The 14,976-nt window shown below is 44.5% G+C and overlaps 1 protein-coding gene across 2 annotated transcripts in view; it reads right to left on the minus strand.

Moving 5' to 3' along the window:
• The window catches only part of AK9 (adenylate kinase 9), a 217,787-nt gene that overhangs the window by 87,892 nt on the left and 114,919 nt on the right, over nt 1–14,976 (minus strand). For both annotated transcript variants that reach the window (XM_038394087.2, XM_043510793.1), the window contains exon 25: nt 12,687–12,977. In XM_038394087.2, the coding sequence (XP_038250015.1) occupies nt 12,687–12,977 (291 nt within the window). The remainder of the gene's footprint in view (nt 1–12,686; nt 12,978–14,976) is intronic.

Consider the following 14,976-nt stretch of genomic DNA (forward strand, 5'->3'; position numbering starts at 1 on the left):
GCCATAGCCATCTTGTGCCACTCCGAGCGGTTACATAGTAGTGTGCAGCCAACTGTCCCCGTTCCATCTCTCTCTCAGAGAATCAGCCTGCAACTCTGAAGTAGAGGGGAGGAGGGAGGGTAGTAGAGCACCCACAGGGACACACATCTCGAAGAAGCTCAGTTACTGCACAAAGTGAGTAACCTTCTCTTTTTCTTTGCAGAGTGTACCTGTGGGAGCTTCACTTTAAATGACTGTTGAGCAGTGCCCCTCAGTGGAGTTGGTCTATTGACAGTGGATAACACTGTAAGTCCAAAGTGAGGATCTGATGCTGATTATTCTCTAAAGCATAGTGTTTAGTGAAAGTATGGACTGATGCCCAGGTAGCTGCTCTGCAAATGTCAGTGATAAGCCACATATGCTGCCAGTGCTCTGGTGGAGCGTGTAAGAACTCCTGGCGGATGTTGTAGATTGTTGTTATGGTAGCACAAATGGATACATCCTGATATCCATTTAGATAGTCTCTGTTTTGAGATGATTTGAACATCGAACATTCTGTTATGGAAACAAATAATCTAGGTGATTTTCTAAATGTTTTTGTTCTTTCAGTGTAGAAAGATAATGCTCTGAGAACATCCAATGTGTGGAGTGAGGCCTCCCTCCCATCCGTATGTGACTTAGGAAAAAATACAGGTAAGTAAATGGGTTGGTTCAAATGAAAGGGGGAGGCAACTTTAGGTATGAACTTAGGATGCGATCATAGAATTACTTATCTTTAAAGAATGTTATATAAGGTAGGTGAGCCATTAAGGCACCTAATTCTCCTATCCATCTGGCGGATGTGATGGCAATAAGGAAAGCCACCTTCATGGATAAGTGAAACAAAGAGCAAGGAGTTCAAATGGCTTTCCCATGAGGCCGTGTAGAACAAGGTTGAGGTCCCACATGGGTGTAGGGTTTCTTATTGTGGGATAAGTGTTTTCAATGCCTTTAAGGAAGTGTTTAATCATTGGATGAGCAAATATAATGACCCCGTCCACTTTGTCATGGAAGGAGGTAATGGCAGCCAAGTGTACTCTTATGGAGTATGTGGATAGCCCCAATTTTTTAAGTCTTAGTATATAGTCCAGGATCCTTGGTTGGGGGGACAACTGTGGCAAGATCTGTTTATCTTGGCACCAGGTGGAGAATCATTTCCACTTGTGGATATATGGCTTTCTTGTACTTAGTCTCCGACTGTTCAGTAATACATCTTTTACTTCCTCAGATCTGGTCTTCTTGACCCCAGTCAGCCATGGAGTAACCAGGCCTTGAGGTTGACTACTGTGAGGTTGGGGTGACAGACGCATCCTGCATCTTGTGATAGAAGGTGAGGTACTAAGGGAAGGGTTCGAGGCGGTTTCACTGCCATCTGATGCAAGTATGGGAATCATATTTGTCTGGGTCATCTGGGCGCAATGAGAATGACACTGGATTTGTCCTGCTTGATCTTGTAAATGACTCTGCTTAGGAGTGGGGTCAGAGAAAATGGGGCTTCCCATTTTATGAGGATTGCATCACTTAGGAAGTGATGTCCCAATCCCACTCTGGAGCAATATCGTGAGCATTTGGCATTCTGAGCTGTTGCAAATAGATCTATGGTGGGGAACCCCCATAGTTTGAATATGGACTTGAGAATTCAGGGGTCCATCTCCCACTCATGGGTTTCTGAGATCCACTGTTGTATTTTGATATCCTGGAAGATAGGATGCTGATATCTCTATGTTGTTGGTGATGCATCAGTTCCAAAGGCGTATTGCCTTTGTACATGGGGGGTGGACTAGATGACCTCCTGAGGTCCCTTCCAACCCTGATATTCTGTGATTCTGTTAATAGGGAGTAAGAGTGATGGTTTATATAAAACATGCCTGCTATATTGTCCATGAGGATCTTGATGGCATTGTTCTTGACTAGAGGGAGAAAGTGGTTGCACGCATTTCGGACTGCTCTTAGCTCCAGTAAGTTTATGTGAAGGTTCAGCTCTGCTGGGGACCAGGGGCCTTGGACCATATTGTTGAGTAGATGTTCCCCCCCAACCTATTAAGGAAGCATCTGTTGTGATTGTCATGGTTGGAGTTCTTTTTTGGAAAGGGACTCCTGAGCAGATGTTGTTTGGTTATGTCCACCATGTTAACAAGTCTTTTACTCTGCATGGCATTGTGGGTGTCTGTTGAGAGAGTATCTGTGCAGTATATACACTGTTTGAAGCCAGGCCTGCAAGCATCGCATGTGGAGTTTGGCATGCTTGACAACAAATGTTGTTTCTGACATGTGCCCCAAGAGTTGTAAATATGTTCTGGCAGATGTTTGTGCGCTGTTCCTCACCGTTGAAATTAGATTGACTAGGGTGAGGAAGTATTGTTGGGGTAGCGTTGCTGTAAAGACAGTTGAGACAGGCTCCTATGAATTCCAACTTTTGGACAGGAACCAGTGTGGACTTTTGCATGTTTATGTGCAACCCTTGGTTTGTGAAAAGGGTTATCGTGCTCTGCGTGGCATTTATCACTTCTTGCCCTGTTGGTGCCCATAGGAGGCAGTTGTCCAAGTATGGAAATATCATTACTCCATGTTTGCATAGGTGAGCTGCAATGACAGCAAGAACCTTGGAAAAAAACTGTTGGGGCAGTGGACAGGCCGAAGTGTAGTACTCTGTGTTGGAAATGCTGTTTTCCTAGCATGAATCTTCTGTGTCATGGGTAGATGTTAATATGAAAATAAGCGTCCTGAAGGTCGAGGCCAAGAGCAAATCTCCCTTCTCTAATGCCGGATTTATTGTGGTTAGAGTCACCATTTTGAAACGTTATGTTCGAACAAATTTGTTGAGTTTTTGTAAATTCAGGATGGGAGGATGTGTCCCCCACCACCTAGTCTTTTTCTGAATTATAAAGTAATATGAATAACCTCTCCCCCTTTGTTGTGATGGTACAGGTTCCATGGCAGCTAATTGTACAAAGTGGTTTATTTCCTGTTGTAACAGGTGCTTGTGAGAGGGGTCCCTGAAGAGGGCCGGGGAAGGGGGATAGGTAGGTGGGATAGAAATAAAGAGGATGGAGTAGCCTTTTGGATAATCTCTAAAACTCATTTGTCTGTTGTGATGGTGTTCCAAACTGGGTAGTATGGTGACAGACAGTCTCCAAATGGACAGGGGACCGTTTTTGGTTCTGGAGTCAGAGAGCGTGGAGGTCTCGTGCCCTCGACCACACCTTCAAAATGATTGTCTAGAGGTGGATTAATGAGACATCGAAGGCTGATCTTGGTTCCGCTGACATCTGTTCTGTTTTTGTTTACGCCATTGGTCGTACTGTCTTTGGGGCTGAGAGTATGGCATAGACTGGAATCTCTTATTGTAAAACCTGCTCTGTTTGTTTTTATTTGCAGGTATGTAAATGCCAAGGGTCTTTAAGTTCATCCTTGAATCTTTTAGGGTGTGTAATGAGACATCGGTTTTGTCTGCAAACAGTTTCTGCACCTCAAAGGGTAAGTCCCCGATTGTTGCCTGGACCTTGGTAATCCAGAGAGGTGGAGCCATGATGCACAATGCATAACTACAAATGTCATGAGGGATCGTGCTGCCATGTCTGCAGAGTTCAGGGTGGCCTGGAGAGCTGTCCTGGTGATCAGAGACTCTTCAGAAATGTTTTCCTTGTACTGTTCTTTTTTGTCATCTGATAATTTTTCAATAAAAGTTGACATTTTGGATAACAGATTGTGTGTATATTTTGCTAGTGGGGCCACATAGTTGGCTATGTGGAACTGAAGTGTAGCTGAGGAATAAGCTTTCCACGTGAAAAGGTCTAGCCTTTTCCAATCCTTATCACATGGGGTTGTTCGGGAGTGGTGTTATTTCCTTCTTTGGGTGACCACCTCCACTACTAAGGAATTTGGTGTGGGATGTGTAAATAGGAACTCGGCCCCTTTTGCTGACATGTAATATGCTTTGTTGGATCTTTTACATGAGGGTGGTGTGGTAGCAGGTGTCTGCCAGATTATTTTTGCAGGCTCCATGATTTTGTCATTAATTGGCAGAGCTACCTTTGCCGATGGGGATGCCTGGAGTATGTCTGTGACCTTATGTTGGGCTTTTGGTAGCTGTTCTAGTGAAATGTTTAGGGATTCGGCTACCTTTTGAAGAGTCCCTGAAAGTATTTGAAATCATCCCCAATAGCGGCTGGTGGTGGTATTATGGTTTCATCCAGTGATGACGAAGAGAGGTGAGTAGGCGACGTGTCATGTTTGGCTGTGTCTTCCGGATCCTCAGTGTCTTCCTCCTATATTTCTGAGGGTGCTAGGACAGTTGGTGAAAGGGCTGATCTGGACCTAGTAGGGCATTGCGGTTTTGGGCCCTAGACTTTGCTCATGGATCCCAGTATGACCAGTTAGGTGGGAATGGTATGGGGAGCGGTGTCTATGGGTGATCATACCATCCTTGTATATCTGCAGGTGGTTGGTGATGAGATGATCCTGGCTTGGGTGAGGAATAGTGAGGAGTATATATTACTGCATCGTCCTCTTCTTCCTCATCACTGGAGATTGGTGGCGCTGACCTGCAGGGAGTAGTCAGCTGGATTGATACCGATCTGGATGGGGTACCCTTGATGCCGAGTAGAGGAGATTCAGGCACTGAAGCCACTATCAGGTCTGCATGCCTCATGAATTGTTGTGGAACCGTGAGGCTTGATGTCAGAGATGGCAAGGTGAACAGCCCGGGAGCATGAGTTGAAGCTACCCCTGCTGAGGATTTAGAGCTGTGTGGCATAGGTACAACAGGGGTGGCATCATTATACCACTCAGTACCGAGATCTTCTTTGGCTACATGGGTGCCGAGCTGGAAGGTTTCACTTTGCTGTGTGAACCTCCATTAGAGCCTGCCCATATAGGGTCTTAGCTCTTCGAGAACTCTCAGTGCTGGATGTTCCTGGTTCCTCACAGTCCAGCGATTTCGATGCCATCACTACAGGGGCAGATTTTTCAGTTGAGATTGCTTTCTTTTAGGCAATTCTCAATGCAAGGATGTCTGCGACCCGTTTATGGTAGCATTTCTAGAAGTAGGCTCTTTGGCAGCTATTGCTGAAGAAGAACCCCTGACAGAGGCTGCCATTGGTGACCGTTGTCCAGGGGGTGACCTGGACTCAGGGTTGGAGGTTGTCCTGAGGGATTTCGCCATCATAAGGAGTGGCAGTTGGAGCTCCCTGGCTTTTCTTGTCCTAGCTGTCAGTTTTCTGAAGCGTGGGCACTTTTGTGCATCCTGCCGAGGCAGCGGACACTGAGCGTGATAGTCAGAAACTGGTATGGAGAATCTGCAAGTCAGGCAGTATTTAAAGCCAGGTGAGCCGGACATGCCTGAGAGAGTTGATCTCTTAGAGAAAAAAATAGGGTAAACCCTGTTTGAGGCTAAGGCTGTACCTACCAGAGAACGAGGGATAAACATGGAAGGAAAAGGATTATTTTTTTTTAATTTTAAAGAAATTAGAGTACTTGTGGCACCTTAGAGACTAACAAATTTATTAGAGCATAAGCTTTCGTGAGCTACAGCTCACTTCATCGGATGCATTTGGTGGAAAAAACAGAGGAGAGATTTATATACACACACACAGAGAACATGAAACAATCGGTTTATCATACACACTGTAAGGAGAGTGATCACTTAAGATAAGCCATCACCAACAGCAGGGGGGGGAAAGGAGGAAAACCTTCCATGGTGACAAGCAGGTAGGCTAATTCCAGCAGTTAACAAGAATATCAGAGGAACAGTGGGGGGTGGGGTGGGGGGAGAAATACCATGGGGAAATAGTTTTACTTTGTGTAATGACTCATCCATTCCCAGTCTATATTCAAGCCTAAGTTAATTGTATCCAGTTTGCAAATTAATTCCAATTCAGCAGTCTCTCGTGCCCAGCGGAAGAATCTGTCCTATCTCGGGGCCTCTCCTTTTGCCCCTCCACCCCCACGAACATGATACAGTTCTGTGGTGACCTAGAATCCTATTTTCGACGTCTCAGACTCAAGGAATATTTCCAACACACCTCTGACCAACATATTAACCCACAGAGACCTTCCTGCCAACACTACAAAAAGAAGGATTCTGGGTGGACTCCTCCTGAAGGTCGAAACAGCAGCCTGGATTTCTACATAGACTGCTTCCGCCGACGTGCACGAGCTGAAATTGTGGAAAAGCAGCATTGCTTACCCCATAACCTCAGCCATGCAGAACACAGTGCCATCCACAGCCTCAGAAACAACTCTGACATCATAATCAAAAAGGCTGACAAAGGAGGTGCTGTCGTCATCATGAATAGATCGGAGTATGAACAAGAGGCTACTAGGCAGCTCTCCAACACCACTTTCTACAAGCCATTACCCTCTGATCCCACTGAGAGTTACCAAAAGAAACTACAGCATTTGCTCAAGAAACTCCCTGAAAAAGTACAAGAACAAATCCGCACAGACACACCCCTGGAGCCCCGACCTGGGGTATTCTATCTGCTACCCAAGATCCATAAACCTGGAAATCCTGGACGCCCCATCATCTCAGGCATTGGCACCCTGACAGCAGGATTGTCTGGCTATGTAGACTCCCTCCTCAGGCCCTTCGTTACCAGCACTCCCAGCTATCTTCGAGACACCACCGATTTCCTGAGGAAACTACAGTCCATTGGTGATCTTCCTAAAAACACCATCCTAGCCACTATGGATGTAGAAGCCCTCTACACCAACATTCCACTAACCCAGGAACCTATCCTGGGTTCCTGGGTTAGTGCTTCTGTTGTGTGGTGTGTGGTTGCTGGTGAGTATTTGCTTCAAAAACAGACTCCAAGGAGAGACTGCTGAATTGGAATTAATTTGCAAACTGGATACAATTAACTTAGGCTTGAATAGAGACTGGGAATGGATGAGTCATTACACAAAGTAAAACTATTTCCCCATGGTAATTCTCCCCCCCACCCCACCCCCCACTGTTCCTCTGATATTCTTGTTAACTGCTGGAATTAGCCTACCTGCTTGTCACCATGGAAGGTTTTCCTCCTTTCTCCCCCCTGCTGTGGGTGATGGCTTATCTTAAGTGATCACTCTCCTTACAGTGTGTATGATAAACCCATTGTTTCATGTTCTCTGTGTGTGTGTATATAAATCTCTCCTCTGTTTTTTCCACCAAATGCATCCGATGAAGTGAGCTGTAGCTCACGAAAGCTTATGCTCTAATAAATTTGTTAGTCTCTAAGGTGCCACAAGTACTCCTTTTCTTTTTGCGAATACAGACTAACACGGCTGCTACTCTGAAAAAAAAGAAATTAGAGTAAGGCAAGGGGATAGGGAAACTAACTACAATTAAACTAACACTATCACTATAAACTATCTACTATAAGTCTTATATGAGGTCAGAGAGGGCGCTGCTGATCACTCCGACTCAAGCCAAAGGCAATAGAGAAGGAACTGGGGGATGGTTGGCTGTGCAACACTATGCAACTGCTCAGAACAGTACGAGATAGCTACAGTGTGTGCACAGCCCAACTGGGCACTGCTACCACAAATCTCTGATTACAAGTGCAAGGCGTCAAGACACCTAAAGTTGACACCAACAGGGACACTCCTCAAAGAAGAAAGGTGCCTTACACTACAACTATCTCTTTAGCTAATTAAAGGGATAATGCGGACATGCTCTGAAGAGATTACCATCTAGATCTCCTTAGCTGGAAGGATAGTGAGGAGTTAGTAAAGATTTATTTCATGTTAGGTACCAAATAAACTCCATGAATTATACTTGATGTATAATACCAAACTATGGCTTGAAGAGTTTTCATTATACTTTACATGGTTAATACTAGTACATATCTAGATAGGATTTGTGTGAGCTAAATTCCTATATAATAGCCTATTCCCTCTGTATAGGGCACTTAGGGTCAATGGTATAGTATTGGAAACCCTCATAATTTTATTCAAGAATCTCATGATATGTGGTGTTTTTCCTAAATCTCCTGCTCCTGGAATGATTAGCTGAGAATCACAGGTTTAATTTAAAAATAAAAAAGCAGGTTTGAATAGTAATGGTTGTTTCCTCATGTGCTTTTCTATGGTGCTCATCACTATAGCAACTGAGTGCTCCACAAACAATTTACTTTCAAATCATCCTTGTGAGGTGAAGAGGATAGTATTGTCCCCATTTTACAGATGGGGAGCTGAGGCACAGAGAGATTAATTTCACTATTTTTTCATGCCCAATTTGAGATGCCTAGAACCTGTTTTTTTAAGAGTAGGTAGCATTATATAGCATTTTATATGTTCAAAGCATAGCTCTCAATTACTTCAGTTGCAGCTATGAGGCTCAACACTTCTGCCAATCAGACTTTCCGCAGCTTCCATTAGCTGGGAATGGCGAACCACGGCTGCTGAAAGCTGCGAGTGGCTGTACTTGCGGACGCTCAGGTAAACAAACCGTCTTGTGGCCCAGCAGGGGCTTACCCTGAACAAGCCACAAACCAAGTTTGGGAACCCCTGTCATAGATGGTCACTAACTGTGTTCGTCAATTTGGCAGAAGTGATTGGCAGAAGTGTTGAGCCTCCCAGCTGCAACCGAAGTCATTGGGATCTGTGCTTTGAACATATAAAATGCTATATAATGCTACGTACTCTTAAAAAAACAGGTTCTAGGCATCTCAAATTGGGCATGAAAAAATAGTGAAATTAATCTCTCTGTGCCTCAGTTTGGGAACCCCTAAGCTAGGAAAATTCTGCTTGCCTTGCTTAGCATCACATCGGAACTCATGGCAGAGGCAGGGATAGAATCCAATTTTCCAAGGCATCAGTCAACTGCCCTAACTATGAGACCATCCTTCCTCTTCCAGAAATTACATGCCTCAATCACTATACACTTTCCATCTTCTGCAACAAATGAAGCAGGGGTCCTATAGACAACAGCCTCTTTAACTACACTATCCTGATTCATCCCCACATCAGGTTCACCCTGTGTACAGAATGTGAAAAAATAGTATGTGATCTTGTAATTAAAGACTGAATCATAATGCCTATATTCAAGGAGGCTTAATCAAGGTTTCACATTAATTCTATGTTCCTTTAACATAGTTTTTATTTGTTATATATATTATATATATATTTGCATAGTTACTGCTTCTGAATTTCAGTTTTGCCTCACTCTGCTTTTGCTTTCCTCCACTCATGAGTTTTATCTGTCAGTCACTTTGAGGGTAGCTGTACCCAATTCTAGGGAGCATTCTGCCTATTTTATCTCCCTCTGAAAAGTATTTGACACATTGTACGATGAACATTGTGAACAGCTACATTAGATTTTAGTGGAAAGAATTGTTATTGCTATTTTTATTGTGCTAAACTAGATAATAGTGCAGAAAACAATTACAGGTAGCCTGCAATAGTGCAGAAAACAATTACAGGTAGCCTGCAAACTGTTCTTCTATATCCAGTATTGCCAACTCTTGCAATTTTATTGTGACTGTAGCGATTTTGTTTCCTTTAACCTGTCTCATGAAAACAGGTTTAATACAAATATGAGGAAATACTTTTTCACACAACACACAATTAACCTGTGAAACTCATTGCCATGAGATGTTGTGATGGCCAAAAGTATAAGTGGGTTTAAAAAAAGAACTAGATAAGTTAATGGAAGATAGGTCCATCAGTGGCTATTAGCCATGATGGTTAGGGATTAAACCTCATCCTAGGGGTGATCCTAAACCTCTGACTGCCAGAAGCTAGGAAGGGAAGACAAAATTGCCCTGTTCTGTACATTCCCCCTGAAGCTCTGTGACTGGCCACTCTTAAGACAGGATACTGGACTAAAGGGACCATTGGGCTGACCCAGTATGGCAGTTCTTTTGTAACACAATGAGAGGCTACCAGCTCATGAATTTTCCCTTATACAAAATGGCAAACATTTCCATTACTGTCAATGGGACTGAAGGCAGCAAGATGGCCACCATTTCCCTACAGTCTCTCTGCATGTGGAAGTTAGGCTGCTCTTAATAAAGTTAGGTTTCAGAGTAGCAGCCGTGTTGGTCTGTATTCGCAAAAAGAAAAGGAGTACTTGTGGCACCTTAGAAACTAACACATTTATTTGAGCATAAGCTTTCGTGAGCTACAGCTTCATGAAGTGAGCTGTAGCTCACGAAAGCTTATGCTCAAATAAATGTGTTAGTCTCTAAGATGCTACAAGTACTCCTTTTCTTAATAAAGTTGTCTGTTATTGTTTTCAGTGAGACTGAACCATGCTGGAACAGGCTTCTCTCAAGGGCCAGAAGGCCTAGTGGTCAGAAAAAGTCAGTCTTTCTGAGCCTAGGGTTGCCAACCCTCCCAGATTGACCTGAGTCTCCAGAAATTAAAGATTAATATTTAATTAAAGATGATGTCATGTGATGAAATATCCAGGAATTCAAAGTTGGCAACCCTAGCCTTGAGGCAGCTTCTCCAGGCAGTCCAGGGCATAGCAGCCAGATCATTGTTCATCACCCTTTCCCCCAGAGACCTCTGGGTCTCTCAGGCAGCTGAGGGAGAAGAGAAGGACAGGGGGACCTTGGCCCTCCCCCTCTACTGGGTCCAAGGCCAAGGGGAGAGAGGCAAGGTATGGCTCAGTCCTTTTGGCTGCCACTCCAGAACTGCCTCCCCCTGGGCCGCTTTCTATCTTCCCTCTTTTCTCTTCAGTTTAGGGTGTAGCATGAGCCTTCTGCTTACACAGTCTCGGTAGTTCAGGCCTTCAGCTGGGTTTGGGAGGATGCTTCCCAGCTCACCATCATATTTCAGTTGTTCCCCCCTTAGAAACGGGTAAGGAGGAAACCAGCTGAGTTTTACTCATAGTCCTGGTCCTTTCCCTGTAAATGGCTCTGGTCAGCGGCTGCAGCCTGTCTGCTTTCTTGCAGCCAGACTCTCCTCTATGTTCTCCCCACCAGACCTCTCTTTTAAGCAGGTCCTCCATAGGCAGCACGCCAGGCTACTGCTGAGGGGCAGGGCTTTCTTGGCCCAATACTGCTTCACTATTCCTTTAACCTTAGTATGGTATCTGTAAACCCCATCACACATGCTCAAAGGCAACAGACTGTCACTCTATGGTTCAGAGGGCTAGACTGGAACCAGAGACTAACACTGAAAAGTATATGATGGCCACTCATGTATTCCCTGAATACCAGATATTCTGGTACTTCTGGGAAAAGCGTGACCTCACATACATGTGCATGCAAAGTCACATCACATAGGGGGTGCCATTTTTAAGAGTGTGCTGCTCCACCCCACTGATGTGACCTTATACGCACGGTGCATGCAATGTCCCACCACATAAGCACTATTTTTAAGAGCATGCCACCCTGCTCTATCTGCGTGAATTTGTGTACACTATGCATGTGAGGTCATGATGGAGGAGGCAAAGTGTTGTGCTCTTAAAAATGGCATCAGCTGTCCAATACTAGACAAAACACTTCAGTTTTGTCTGTGCCAGACAGGGGACAAATCACCCAAAAGAGGACTGTCCAGTTAAAACTGGATGAATGGCCTCCCTAGCAAAAGTGGAGGGGAAAAGAGGGCACTGGGGTGAGAAGGAGGCAGATTTAGGGGATACAAGGGAATGTATACAAGGGGGGCCAAAGCAGGAGGAGGTAGAGTGGGAGAGTGCTGCCCAGTCTTGGGCAGAGAATTTAGAGTGGGGGTGGGGGGAAGATCAGGGAAGTGTTGCTTCTTTCAAAAAGCTAAACCAACCCCCTATTGTTTTTACTGTGACATTGTTTATATCAGGGGTGGCCAACCTGTGGCTCTGGAGCCATATGCAGATCTTCAGAAGTTAATATGTGGCTCCTTGTATAGGCACTGACTCCAGGGCTGGAGCTACAGGTGCCAACTTTCCAATGTGCAAGAGGTACTCACTTCTCAACATCTGGTTCTGCCACAGGCCCTCCCCCACTCCACCCCTTCCTGTGCCCTCCCCTGAGCCTGCCATGCCCTCACTCCTCTCCCTCCCCCCCAGAGCCTCCTGCACGCCACAAAATCAGCTGATCTGGAGGGAGGGAGAGGCGCTGATCAGCGGGGCTGCCAGTGGCTGGGAGGCGCTGGGAGCGGGGGCAGCTGATGGGGGGCTGCTGATGTATTACCATGGCTCTTTGGCAATGTACATTGGTAAATTCTGGCTCCTTCTCAGGCTCAGGTTGGCCACTCCTGGTTTATTTGAATGATTGAAGTATTTGCATGGAAACACTCATTATAGGATCATTTTTGGAATATTACAAATACTTTCAACGTTTAACTTTATTTTGAAATATTTAATGAAGGGAAGTCACATTACACTGTGCTTCCTAAGGATTTTGGTTACTAGTTAGCTGCCCATAGCTAAAATTAATTAGTTTTAAAAACTGAAAATTTTTGGCTAAGACCCCTTCTCCTGATGCATTCCTCTGCACCCTGTTCAGCTAAATTCAGAAAGCAGAAGTTAACGTAAAGTTGTTTACTATGTACATCTGTAACACATCAGTCCTAAAAGTTCTCTGTGCAAGTGTGAATCATGATGCATTAATCAATGGTTCTCGAACTATTTTATCCAAGGAAATAAATTAGGAGGGGAGGGAGTCAAGACAGTAATAGGAAATGGATTGTAGTTCTTGGGATTGGCAATACCGAGTATTTGGCTTCTAAAAAAAGATACTACTAATTACTATTAATACCTCTTTATTTTTGTTATTTTCATTTTCATGTGCACTTTCACTTTCAGTTTCTGTATTGGTCTGAGAGGTGTTTCCCAATTCCTGAAAGAGAGTTTCCATGTCAAGCTGATCTTCCTCAGGTTCCTCGTCAAATTCAAGTCCAACTCTCTTTCCAGTTTTGGGCATGATCATTTCCTGTAGATGTTCTTCAAACTGAATATGGAAAATTCCTAATTTGTCAGCTAGCCATCGGCCACAGATAGTTTTACCTGCTCCACGTGTGCCCAGCAGGCACACTCTTAAGGGAGGAGCCTGTCAGAAAGAATTAAGAATACTTTTATAACAATTTCTACACTAGGGTGCACTTAAGTTATGGTTGTATACACCTTGTTGAATTAATCCTAAATTTCAGGGCCTCTAATATAAAAAAAGTACCCTCAAAAGCAGCATAAGCACACATGCATTTTGCATTTCAATGTTTAAAACTAGTGAATTACATATACAGTAGATAAAAACAGTACATTAACCCCTTTCCCTTCTGCCCCTCTATTTCACCCTTTTTATTCTTCTTATTTCAACCTTCCACCCACTCCCATCCTCCTCTGACCCTTATTTCACTTATGAGAAGTGATTTAATAACAATAATTAATGAACAAAAAACTATTTTAACAGAGCCATCAAAATGTGTATATGTCTTACTGAGTAAGCATGTAATATTATTGTAAATCTTTGCCCTACCCTTCTGTGACGAAGCGGGACTGTCCTTAATGTTTCCTCTGAATATTGTGGGGGTGCCTCAGTTTCCCCCATGCAGTTCTTAAGTATCTAGGTGGTGGGATAAGGGTGTATGATCGTTGCAGAGCCCTACAGGGCAGGTGCATGCAGGGGTCTGGATACAGAGAATGGCCAACACACTGTTTCCTGGCAACTGCTGGTCTGCCCTTCCCCCCTGCAAGGTGAGAGCTAAAGGTGTTGGAGAACAAAGGAATTAGGTGACCTCCTGGCCCAGGAAAGGGACAAAGCCCAGAGGAGGAGGGGCTGGAGAGAGTTTCAGTCTGGGCTGGCTGGGAATGTGGAGTGAAGTGCAGACGTGATTGTCTGGCTCATTGCCCCCCAAAATGGACCCAGCTGAGGGGTCCTGTTCTCTGTACCTACAACCTCTGTTTTAGACCATGTTCCTGTCGTCTAATAAACCTCTGTTTTACTGATTGGCTGAGAGTCCCATCTGACTGCAGAGTTTGGGGGGGGCAGGACCCTCTGGCTTCCCCAGGACCCCACCTGGGCGGACTCGCTGTGGGAAGCGCACAGAGGGGAGAGGATGCTGAATGCTCCAAGGTCAGACCCAGGAAGGTGGAAGCTGTGTGAACTGTGTGTCCTGAAGACAGTCTGCTCACAAAAAGGAGACTTCCCCAGAGTCCTGACTGGCTTCATAGGGAGCAGTTCCAGAGCATTGCCCAGGGACTCCATGACACCTTCCCTTTCCCCCTGTCATGGTTTCTTCCCCACTCTGAACTCTAGAGTACAGATGTGGGAACATGCATGAAAGACCCCCAAGCTTAATTTTACCAGCTTAGGTTAAAAACTTCCCCAAGGTACAAACTTTGCCTTGTCCTTGAACAGTATGCTGCCACCACCAAGCGTTTTAAACAAAGAACAGGGAAAGAGACCACTTGGAGACGTCTTCTCCCAAAATATCCCCCCAAGCCCAACACCCCCCCTTTCGTGGGGAGGCTTGAGAATAATATTCTAACCAATTTGTTACAAAATCATCAAAGACCCAAACCCCTGGATCCTGGAACTATGGAAAAATCAGTCAGGTTCTTAAAAGAAGGATTTTATTTAAAAAAAAAAAGAAAGGTAAAAATCATCTCTGTAAAATCAGGATGGAAAAATACTTTACAGGGTATTCAGATTCAAAATACAGAGGATCCCCCTCTGGGCAAAACCTTAAAGTTACAGAAAATAGGAATAAACCTCCCTCTTAACAAAGGGAAAATTCACATAAAACAAAAGATAAACCAATCTGCCTTGCCTGGTTTACCTATACTGGTTGCAATATTGGAGACTTGGATTAGGATAGGTTGGAGAAGATGGATTTCTGTCTGGCTTCTCTCAGTCCCAAGAGAGAACCACGACAGAAACAAAGAGCACACACAAAAGCCTTCCTCCCTCCCCCCAAGATTTGAAAGTATCTTGTCCCCTTATTGGTCCTTTGGGTCAGGTGCCAACCAGGTTAGCTAAGCTTCTTAATCCTTTATAGGTAACAGGATGTTGCTTCTGGCTAGGAGGGATTTTATAGCACTGTATACAG

This window comes from Dermochelys coriacea, chromosome 3 (assembly GCF_009764565.3).
Source record: "Dermochelys coriacea isolate rDerCor1 chromosome 3, rDerCor1.pri.v4, whole genome shotgun sequence".
NCBI lineage: Eukaryota > Metazoa > Chordata > Testudines > Dermochelyidae > Dermochelys > Dermochelys coriacea.